General features: G+C 30.8%; 2 protein-coding genes across 2 annotated transcripts; both read right to left on the reverse strand.

Annotated features, from left to right (window-relative positions):
* Positions 1-2,449: 2,449 nt before the first annotated feature.
* LOC105782282 (26S proteasome regulatory subunit 6B homolog) lies at positions 2,450-6,004 on the reverse strand. The gene is made up of 6 exons (XM_052626625.1): positions 5,432-6,004; positions 3,885-4,115; positions 3,545-3,703; positions 3,240-3,392; positions 3,002-3,085; positions 2,450-2,897 (listed from the first exon to the last, which is right to left on the reverse strand). Exons 1-6 carry the CDS (start codon positions 5,927-5,929, stop codon positions 2,763-2,765), a joined length of 1,260 nt encoding a protein of 419 aa, XP_052482585.1. The 5' UTR covers positions 5,930-6,004; the 3' UTR covers positions 2,450-2,762.
* A 1,364-nt stretch (positions 6,005-7,368) lies between these two features.
* Positions 7,369-11,128, reverse strand: LOC128036241 (uncharacterized). The gene is made up of 2 exons (XM_052627199.1): positions 9,657-11,128; positions 7,369-7,613 (listed from the first exon to the last, which is right to left on the reverse strand). Exons 1-2 carry the CDS (start codon positions 11,109-11,111, stop codon positions 7,371-7,373), a joined length of 1,698 nt encoding a protein of 565 aa, XP_052483159.1. The 5' UTR covers positions 11,112-11,128; the 3' UTR covers positions 7,369-7,370.
* Between the last annotated feature and the right edge of the window lie 441 nt (positions 11,129-11,569).

An 11,569-nucleotide genomic window follows, 5' to 3' on the forward strand; every position in this document is an offset into this window, starting at 1 on the left:
AAGCAGATTTATTCCCATTTTACTGTGACCTCGAGTCATAAGAGAATACTCTAGTGTTGTTGCATTTAGAGCAACATGTCCTTGTTCAGATCTCAATAAGCGGGTAGCCATTACAATATGATTGAAAACTAGAATTTAGTGGAGGAATGTTTTGTGTTTTATGTGAAAAACTAAAAAGTTAGATTATTATTTATAAGTTTTAGAATTAGGGTTTTTAAGATAACCTCGACACGTATGGGTAGGGATGTCAATTAAAATTTCTTTTCCTTCAAATAATTAGTTATAGATTATGATCTATTTTTAAAATACTATTCACAGGTATTAGAAGATTAAATTAATTGTTACAATTTAAAATTTAAGTATTTTAAAAAGAACTCGATATTGGTTGATGTCAAACGGCACAATAAACATAATTAAAATCGATATCCATAAATATCGAGGTATCCTTTAAGAAAACATATTCTAAAAAAGCATATCATAATAAATAAGGATAACAATAAATTTTGCTCTCAGTATTTACATTTTTGTCAATTTAGCGTTATTATTTTTAAGTTAAATTTTGCCATTAATCTTTCAAAAATAGTTGAATTACTTTTTTAATAAAATGTTGACTAAAACATTAATTTTTTAATACTATTGGCGTGGCAACCACGTGACAGTCCATATGTACATAATGTTGACTTGACATTATTTATCTTATATGTCATTTCAATAAATCATTTTAAAAATAAAATAAAAATTGAAAAATATAAAATGTTCATACTTTTTTTAAAAAAAAGCATAAAGTACACATGGATTGTCATGTGAGTTACCATGTTTGAAAAATTAATGTTTAATCAATATTTTTTGAAAATTAATGATCAAATTCGACTCTTTTTAAAATATTCGTAAATATAACTAAAAAAAAATCATTTTAACAAAAAAAAAATTGACCAGTAAATTTACCATAAATAAAAAATTACAATACCTAAGTAAAATACCTGAATTTAAGTGCTTTTACAGAATTGTTTGCTTTGTAGCACACTTGGAATGTCAAAAACTCAAAAAAGAGAAAGCGAAAAAGAACATCATAAATCATAATAATATTTCAGGGCAAATGCAAACAAAGCATTCATCACACTCACACCTACAACTATTATGGCTATCAAATTTTCACCTTTTTCTTTTAATTTTTCAGTCAAAAGTTGAACTAATCTTATAGAAAGAGATACTTGTGTTTATGGAAGTTTCCATTAAAATACTCTTTCTAATAATTAGAATAGAGGGCGGGTTTTATGGATTAAACTCAAATTCTCATATTATATAATATAATAAATTTATCACTAAGATAAAAGATTGTTAGTTGCCTCAACAACATGATAAATAATTATAAGGTTTAAAATAAATTTTATTATAATTAGTCTGTGTGATTAATAGAAGGATAAAGTGGTGGTTTGGATGGTGGTTCACCTTGGGCCAAGGCGAAGAGTCAATGGAAGTTGATTGAATATCAATTTTTATTATAAGATCATTTTCCAATTTTTATTTCAAGATTTTTTAGCATCTTTAATTAATCTTTTCTATTTGTGTTGAATGGAGTCTATATCAATATACTTCTAATGTCGAATCAGGATCAACTAGGACAGAAATAAAGCAATCTTCTCCGGCGGTAGATCTTTCTCGAAGTAGGTTTGAGCAAAAAAATTGAGATTTTAATTCTGCCAATGTACGTAAATTTTTACTATTACTAAGAGATAAACATGTAGGTATCACCATCTGAGATTTTAATTCTGCCAATATATGATTTTAAGACTGGATCTCATGCTAATGCATGTCTAAGTGAGCTTATTATTTGGATTAGAGAACCATTGCTCTAACAAAACACCAAGAGAGGTTGGGAGAACCAATTTTCAGAACAAACTTTTTAATAATTTTTTAGAATTATTGTTGAAAATGTTGTAAAAGTATCGAATTGAATGTTTTTAACTATAGTTTAGGGATCAAATTAGATATCGATCTTTAAATTAACATGCTACCTCACTTTTTGTTAAAATTGTAATGACAATTAACATACAAGCAATCAAAACATTATAAATCAATAACATTAGTGATTAAAATATAACTATTCATAATTCAACAGTAAAATAAGATATTTCACGGAAGTTTAATGACCATAAACTAAATATTTTGGTTGACTTGAGGGTTAAACATAAGTGTATAGGTATATATCAGTTCTAATGGTAACAAATTATAATATATTTAATAAGTTAATTTAATATTTATTTTTATAAAATGTAATTAAAATATTTTAATATATAATTTAAAATATTTGAGGTATAATTTCGATAGAAAAATAACATAAATAATTTCTATGCCATTTATAATATACTAATATGGTTTTGACCCACTTTCTGTTGAGTAAAATTTTAAATGTTACAATATGCTCTTGGTGCTTTTATTTTCAAAAGAGTAGGAAAAAAAAGTGAAGATTTCATGTCCATAAAACAACACATACATTAAAGCAAGTTTGGATTGATTATACATCAGCGAAATTTAAGTAAAATCATCTAGAAAACAAACTTCTACCAACCCGTAGTGGTTTGCACCAAAGTGTACTCCACTAATAGCGTTCTCTTTTTCCCAATTGAAAAGTACTCAGGATATGGCGTGGCTCTACTCTCAAGTCCTACACACTCTACCACTACCATGCTCCATATCGAAACAAATGTTCGCAAGTAATACGTATCAGAACTCGAAAGTGTCTCTGGTACTGCAACATCTCTTCATTTGTAGAACTCAAAGTCAGTGTCAGGCTTCTTCACATTTGTTCTGTAACCCTTTTCAAAGTCCTTGGGAAGTATGACATATCGGTTCTTGCGAACTGCATGCATTCCAGCTTCTTGGCAGATTGCAGCAATCTGCATGAATCAACGTGAATGAGCAAAAAAAGGAATTACGAGTTACGACCAAAACTGAAGGCACAGAGAATCAGGACAAGCTTTGATAGTATGCCACTACTAACCTCTGCAGCACTAATTTTATCTGGTCGAGAAACATAATCCTCCAAGTCCACCTCATCACTTAGGTTCATTTTAGCAGTGCAAACCTGCGAAGGGAAACATTACCTTAATCACGAGAAAATAAGATGCAACATTTCCTAATCACAATCTAAACAGGATGGACAAAAGAAGAAAATACAAAACAACTAAAGATTAATAAGTACAATAATTACGTAGGCATTGATACATTGCCCTACTTGCCTGGAAAACAAGTCTTTTCTGCCTTCTATCAGGTAAAGGGAACTCAATCTTTCGGTCAAGCCTTCCAGGACGAAGAAGAGCAGGGTCCAAAGTGTCCGCTCGATTGGTTGCCATAATGACCTTAACATTCACAGTCTGATCAAACCCGTCCATCTAATAAAGTTCAGAAAAGAAGTTTAATTAATTAACTCATCAATGGACTCCTGACGTATACGAAGGAGTTACTAACTTCCTCGTGTATTTTGAAGGATAACAGCACCATCTATATTAATAGGTCGACAAATTCCTCATTCCACATCATATACCTGATTCAGGAGTTCCATGAGGATACGCTGAACTTCTCTATCAGCACCGGTTTGAGCATCAAACCTAGCAGTAGCAATGGCATCTACCTCGTCAATAAAGATAATAGCTGGAGCATTCTCTTTAGCAAGACGGAAGACATCACGAACCATCCGTGGCCCCTGAGACAAAGCAATGCTCAAGATATTATTATCCATCAACATCAAAAGATAGCAGCCAGTATTAGACAAAATCAATATTAAGGGAAGTCAAGTTTCATTGCAGAGAACAATGTCTTGCATTGATTAGGGAATGATGAATTTAGTAATAACAATTAAAAAAATGGCCATAACATCTCCTTACCTCACCCAAATACTTCTGAACAAATTCAGATCCAACTACTCTAATGAAGGCAGCAGTTGTATGGTTAGCAACAGCCTTTGCAAGCATGGTTTTTCCAGTGCCAGGGGGACCATAGAGTAAAACACCACGAGGAGGGTCAATCCCAATCTGCTTGTAGAGCTCATGATGAGTCAATGGTAACTCCACTGCCTCACGAATTTCTTGCTTTTGGATGTCACATCCTCCAATATCCTAGGAAAAGAAAACTAAGCCTCAGATGCCAGAAACAACCACCAAAAACAGTAATATTGTCAAATTTATTCCAAGAAATGGACTCAAAGAGGGTCTAACTCTACCAACGTACTACAGCAGAACAAAGGGCACGGAAAAGAATCAATATGATAGAACATGCAAACAAATTAAACAGAAATAACAAAACTTACTACTAGCAAGTAAATTTTTTCTAGTACCAATCACACAAGACAAATGATGCAAAGATCCTCCTGGAATATGTTGTGGAAAATTATATAGTAAATTTACAATATTAAAGAAGCGCATCATATTGTTCATTATAATACAATTACACAGGCATAACAAGCACATTCTAAAATGATATATAACCCACTATCCTTCAAATCCTGCTACATGTTGAGTATCGCTGTTAGACATAATAGATAAGAGAACAAGTTTGTTGCAGAACCCCGTCAGTTCTACAGAAAGAAATTTTCAAGAGTCCTAACAATTTAATCATTCAGGAACATCTAGCACAAATTGCAGGCCAAGTCAGGAAATATTAAAGCCTATAATAAAAAGTAAGCTCACAATTACACTCTACTCCACAATATATTGCCTACTATTAATTAAAAAGTATGTAGGAAAGCAAATAAACCAATTTCTCCAAGTAACATTTGGAATTTACTCCATGTTGTCTTCCATTTCCAACTTAAGGCTTAGCCTATGTCTACTTGGATAAAGAGCTAATAAAATTAAAACAACTTTTTCCAACATATCCATAGCCTCAAACATCAAATATTTAAGAATGGAACAGGAAAACAGACTCAAATCACATTCAATCCTCTTCTTTTGGCATTAGTGCTGAAATTTGCAGCAAAGTAAACCAATGAATAAAGATTTAATATATCTTAGCAATCTATTTCTGCATGTTAGCAGTTATGAGCTATGTGTACCACAATTTTCAGCAAAACTACCCCTTTTAAACGTTCCCTTATCTAGTAGATCTCATAATATCCTAACTAAGGCATAAATAGGCAGCAAAAAAAAAAGGCCCTGATTTTTCCCCAGTACATATCCAAATAAATTAATTAATCAAGTATTCAATTTAATAATCTAGGCAACCGCATAAAGAAGGAATGAACCTGGCATTTAAAACAGACACAAAACCCATGCTTTAAATTTCCCTTCCTACAACAGTTAACCCAAATCCCCCTTACTTTAAATAGAAAGGAAACAAAACCCTAATCCCAAATCAGCCATCGTCAATTGCGAAACCCTAAATCCAAACTTCAAAACAGAATAAAGAGAGAAGAAGAAAAAGATAAGACACTAACGTTGTACGTAACATCAGGCTTCTCGGACTGGCTAAGCAGAGAGATACTGGAATCGGCCTCGGGAGGCAAAACGTCGACTAGAGCGTTGGAGTGACGGTGAAGAGCCACCGAAGCCGACGGCTTTAGAAGCTCTCTGTTGATGGTGCTCAATATCCTTACATAATAATTGGATCCCGTAGTGGAGCCAACGATTCCATTGTTTTGATCGACCATTTCCATGAACTGGCCTATGACCAAGGGCACCGACTGGATCCGCTTGACTTCCTCCTGAGCCCTCAACAGCTCTCTCTTGAGATTCTTCTGTTCGTCTTTCACATACTCTTCTTGGATGTCTATGAACTCCAACTGCCTTTGAAGGGATTTCAACCTGCAGTACAGATCGTCCTCCTCGGCTCCCGTTGGGTCCACCATCGGGTACTGTCCAAGGTCGGATCTTGTGGCGGGAAAAGGCGGCTCCGCCGAGGGTTTGGGTTCCGCCACAATTGCAGAGGCTGCCATTTGTTTTCACCGACTCGGGGTTTGGATTGAAGAGCAAGAAAAGGGAAAACAGTAACAAAAGAACAGAAATACAGTTCCGCGAGGGTATTCCTCGGGTATTTATATTTTTTTTTAGTTTTAAATGTAATTGCCCCCAGACGATGTCGTTGCCAATATTATACAGAATTACATAAATTATCCCTCAATGATTAGTAAATTTTTAATCGAATCACTTAACTTTAAAAAATTACAAAATAATCACATAAGTTATCGAAATTTATTTTGAGTCCATTTTGTTGAATCAATAACAAAATAAAGTTACACATAATTTCCATGTAATTTAGGGAAAAATAAATTCTAAAATCATTAAAATACAAAACTCATCGATTTTGTCCTTTAAAAACCTAAAACTAAACATCCACTAATTCATTTCCCAAAAATTGTTAAATAACCATCATTTTTAAATTTAAAATTCAATAGTGATTAATTTTTACAATTTAATCCCTACACTTAATTAACTATTTTTCATAATTTAATTATTGATCCATTCTTAATATATTTTCACACTAGCTTTATAAATACTTCTATCATATTTTCATCAACTCAGTTTACGGAATTGGATTCTGAAATCGCATTTTTCAACAAAGGCTAAAGTCAGGTAGTTACACCTAAGACTTGTATTTTGAGCTTAAATGTGTTCAAGATTTGCGTTATTATCATTTGAAACTCGTTGATGTGTTATGAAGGTGTTTTGGATATATTTTGAACTGTTTTTAGGCTATTATACTATAAAATCATGACATTGTAATTCAAAGAGAGACGTCGCGATATTATCCCATTGCAATGTCTTTTACTTCATTTTTTCTATATCTACAAAAATGTTATTGAGGCCGCCAACATTTTGATATTGTTGGTTAAAGTGGAAGTTTTGAATCTTTAAAAATTTAGATTCAAGTTTTATCATGCACAATTGCACGGTATAAATCTCTAGTTTTAATGCCATGAATTTGTAAATGTAAAACTTAAAATAATAATAATAATAATAATAAATGCTATTCAAAGTAAAATTACATATTCTAAATGTATTTTAATTATTATTTTATATAATATAAATTTGGAATGTTGCTGGGTAAGATTCATTATCTTGATAAATATAATTTTAAATCCTTTAAAAGATTATAGTTCGATTGATATTGATATTGTTGCTAGTATAGGAAGATATAGATTCAAGTGTCTTTGAAGCCATTTATCCTCCTATTTAAGGGTATCAACTTAAAACTTTCATATACTTTCACAATAGAATTAGATGTTAAAATTATATATATATCATTTAATTTAATATGCTTATTCTATATTAAAATATATTTTCATATTTATTTTTCAATAATTATATTACAAATATTTTTAATTACTTTTATGAATACATTATGGATGAGAAAATGTAGTGCAATTGAGAGTTATTTTAATAGGTTCCAGCTTCTCTATCAAGTAACAAATCTCCTGTCTTCTCTATCTCTTTTGTCACATCCGCCAATTCTCCTTTCAATTGCTTCATTTTTGCTTTTAAGTCTTCTCGTCTTTTTTGTAATTTGATGCACTTTACTTGGAGATTTTCCACATGCCATTTTTGGATTTCTGTTTCAGCGATATTGTCTTTCGAAACTTCTTCTTCAAATGATCTATCATTGGCAATTAATGGTAATACCTAATTCACGTACAAATTAAATAATAAAATAATTTTTTGTTGAGTTGTTATTCATATATTCAAGGATCAATATTATATAAGAATATGCATTTGATATGAATATTGTTTCTAGATATTTTCATAGAAAATATTTTATAAAGTACGAATAAAAATGTATGTATGTATATATACGGAGAGATCCACTTACATCGGTATAAAACTTAAGAGGTTTTATATCCTTCCATAATTTTTATATGATTAATATTTTAATAATCTAACCGTTATATTTAGATCATACATGTCAAGTTTGACATAAATTAAAATTTCTACTCATTCATTTTATGTAAAAGAAATTCCAATTGTTAAATATATATACATGTAGTCAATATTTAGGATCGATATGGTAGAGATATGAGATCGATTAAAAATTTACATGCACAAGTACAAATATATTGATAAGTTTAATGGTTGTTAAAATATTAATTTTATAAAAATTGCGAAAGATTGAAAAATGTTTAATTTTTACATTGATGTAAGTGAATCTCATATATATATATATAGCCAAAATTCAAAGAAACAAGTAGTTAAAACCCTATGTTAAACATTTAATTAAAATGACAGAAGGATCTATTTACATCGGTGTAAAACTTAAGTGATTTTAAATCTTTCAATAACTTTTACACTAATAATAATTTAACGATCCACCCGTTGAATTTATCAATATATTTATACTTTTCATGCATCTAAATCTTTTAATCGATCTCAATTCTCTATCATATTGATATAAAATATTGTGTATATTAATATATATTTTAATGATTGAGTTTTTTTACATAAAATGAATCCTTATTTAAATAAAATACGGTGGTAAAATAAAAGAAAAGAAAATTCCATATAGAACTACACTTCTTTTATTTTATTTTAGAATAAGTTTTTAAACCTTATTAAACTGATTAGAATAAGGTGTTTTAATCTTACTATACTCCAATTAGAAGATGGTTTTACAAGCCTATAAATAGACATAGTCTACTCCTCTTGTAATCATTCGAATATGGTTTGGGGAGAGGAGGAGAGAGAGGATCCATTTATACTAGTGTAAAACTTAAGTGGTTTAAAATTAAAATATTAATCTTTTATACGATTAATATTTTAACAATTTAATGATCATATTTTATTTTCCATTCATGTAGATCATGCATGTCAAGTTTGATATAAATTAAAATTTCTAACTATCCATTCTATGTAAAAATAGCCTTCAATTGTTAAATATATATTAGAGAGAGAGAGAGAGAGAGAGAAACTTACATTTGGATGATCCTAAAACTAAGGCTTTTAGGCACTAATAAAATTTTGTCACATCATCAAATTTTAAATATATGTAATTATTATTATACACCCATCCATAGAGAAATTATTAATTTTATTGATCCTAAATTTAAACTTGTAACCCCAAATCTTTGAATTTTGAACCATTAAACCTAAAATCCCGAATCTTTAAACCCTCAACATGAACCTTGGACCCCAAACTTGAACAATAAATCTTAAATTTTGAAACCAAACCCTGAATCTCGGGCTTCGAGGTTCAGGATAAAATAATTATCAAAATTATATGCCAATAATATAGAAAAAATTGCAAAAAAAAACATTAACTTATGAAAAAAAATGATTAAAATTTGTAAAAAAAAAAAAGAAGAGATGATTGTTTATAATTTAAAAAATTAATTATTTTAAGTAATTTAATTAAATTTAAATTAAGTAATTGGAAAAGATATTAGATATGCATGAGTGTATAATAATACTTTATTATCTTTAAAATTTAATGAAGTGACATTATTTTATTAGTGCCTAAAAACTATGCTTTTAAGATCATCCTAATATAATTTATTCATATATATATATATATATATACATATGGAACAATACTAAGAAATATATGCTTAAAGTTTAAGGTCAAATCCTAATGTTAGCATCACTTCTTAAATTTTAATGTAAGCTTTTGTAAGCAAATATTTTAAAAAATAAACATTTAATTAAAAGTAATTGAATAATAAAAGATATACTAACCTCATCAACCACGCACTTAACTTCAGCAATAAATTTGCACTCCACACAATAGTAAACCAACTCTTTTTGGTTTCTTTTTTGCTCACAAACATCACAATAAAATTCATCCTCTTCTTCATCTGAGTTTAACTCATGCTCAAAAGGAGACTTTGTAAGGGTTAAAGGATGGAGATGAGATTTGTGCTTTATTGTTTTAGGTGCTGAAGGAACACATTGGAGATGGATGTTAAAGTCACATGGCATGCATCGAAGGACGAAGTTACAGCAGTTTACACCACAAAGATGGCAAGAAATATCGAGTGTTTTCTCAAGGAGAGTGAGAAGGTGTTCATGGCCACTAAACTTAAGAGAGACTAGCACCTTAATACAATCCAAGTGAAGGTTAAACTTGCACTCATATTCTCGACAGCTATATGCTAAGAGAGTTGAATCAATGCCCCGGCAACATGCATCACAAGTTCGGATATGATCCTTGTATGGAAGGGATGTAATGGTGAGAGGGTGGTCGGGATGAAAAGGATGTTTAATTTTATAAGATTTGTAAGGTAATTTAACATAGCATGATTTATGTAAAAAGAAGTGGCTGCATGATCTGCTACACCTGAAAGTTGGTGCGGGAGGTAAGCAAATCTGTGCACATGCTACACAACGAGGTTCGCTGCCATATTCTTCATCGTTTTGGACAAGAGCTAGTGTATGCGGGTGACAGAAATGCTGGATCTCTTTGGCATCTTCAGAGTCTGTGGTGGGAAATAGGGCACATTTGACATGGAGATCGAGATCACATGCTCCACAGCTGAACTTCATGCCGGGGACAATATCTTCGCCACAACAATCACATTCGACACCACTGTAAGGACATGTGATGAATATGAGAGTGCATGGATGGATGCGATGATTGCTCAACTGTCGCGGAATGCTTTTCATGCAAGATTTATGAAGGAAAAACTTGCATTCCATGCAACCGTATGTAGAAGAAGAAGAAGAAGAAGAAGAAGAGCAGAGCTCTTCACAAATGGAGCAGATCACTTCATCTTTCTGGTTGGAATCAACAAGTTTTAAGGGATGAGCATGAGTGAAATGTTGAATGGTGCACTCCTCATCTGAATATTCTATGATTGGCTTTAGGGCACATTCTACATGCGCTCGAAACTTACAATTTAACTTGCATTCATAGGAAAAGGTTGAAGTGATAGATTTAAAACAAACAAAACAATACTCATCAAATTCAAAAGAATCAAAGGAGATGGTAAGAGGGCATGGATGAAAGAAACATTGAACCTCTGCTTTGTGCTCACCAAGACAAGGTTTATGAATAAAAAACCTACAAGATTCGCAACCATAGGTCGGACCAGGTAATTTCCTCCCACATGCTTTGCACCATCTCATTGTATTCGCCCCATCAATGAATGAAATTGACAAGGGGTGAGGATGGATGACATGTTGAATCTCCATTCTTTTTTAATGAAACAATGGAAGATACATACTTCCTTGCAAACATGTTATTATAATATATAACAATCGAATCATTTTTTCTTACTTTTTTTAATGCCTAATTCACCGCTAATTCTATGCTAGCCTAACATTGTAAGCAACCAAGACATTAAAATAATTCCTTCTTTAATAAATCAATTGTTAAAATTTATCGTAATAAGCAACTATTATATCCCATCCGAAGAAAGGAATTATAACAAATAATATAAACAATTATTTTATTTACAATCTATTTTAACTTTTATTTACAATTATTTTTGTAAAAATATTTTGAAAGAGTTATTTCTTAAAATATTTCTATACATCATTTTTAGAACATAAAATTTCTTCTCTCCGTGTATTTCAAGTATAAATTCATTGTAATATCCTTAAAAATTAGATAAAAATCTCAAATATATTTACTTTGATGCGATTATATA

This window comes from Gossypium raimondii, chromosome 13 (assembly GCF_025698545.1).
Source record: "Gossypium raimondii isolate GPD5lz chromosome 13, ASM2569854v1, whole genome shotgun sequence".
NCBI lineage: Eukaryota > Viridiplantae > Streptophyta > Magnoliopsida > Malvales > Malvaceae > Gossypium > Gossypium raimondii.

Excerpts from the sequence above, each read along its gene's own strand:
- LOC105782282 (XM_052626625.1), bottom strand. The coding sequence starts at position 5,929 with ATGGCAGCCTCTGCAATTGTGGCGGAACCCAAACCCTCGGCGGAGCCG. Across the intron at positions 3,393-3,544 it reads TCATGGAACTCCTGAATCAG|ATGGACGGGTTTGATCAGAC; the intron begins GTATATGATGTG and ends GAACTTTATTAG. Across the intron at positions 3,086-3,239 it reads AGAAAAGACTTGTTTTCCAG|GTTTGCACTGCTAAAATGAA; the intron begins GCAAGTAGGGCA and ends TTCCCTTCGCAG.
- LOC128036241 (XM_052627199.1), bottom strand. The coding sequence starts at position 11,111 with ATGGAGATTCAACATGTCATCCATCCTCACCCCTTGTCAATTTCATTC. Across the intron at positions 7,614-9,656 it reads TTAAGTGCGTGGTTGATGAG|GTATTACCATTAATTGCCAA; the intron begins GTTAGTATATCT and ends TACGTGAATTAG.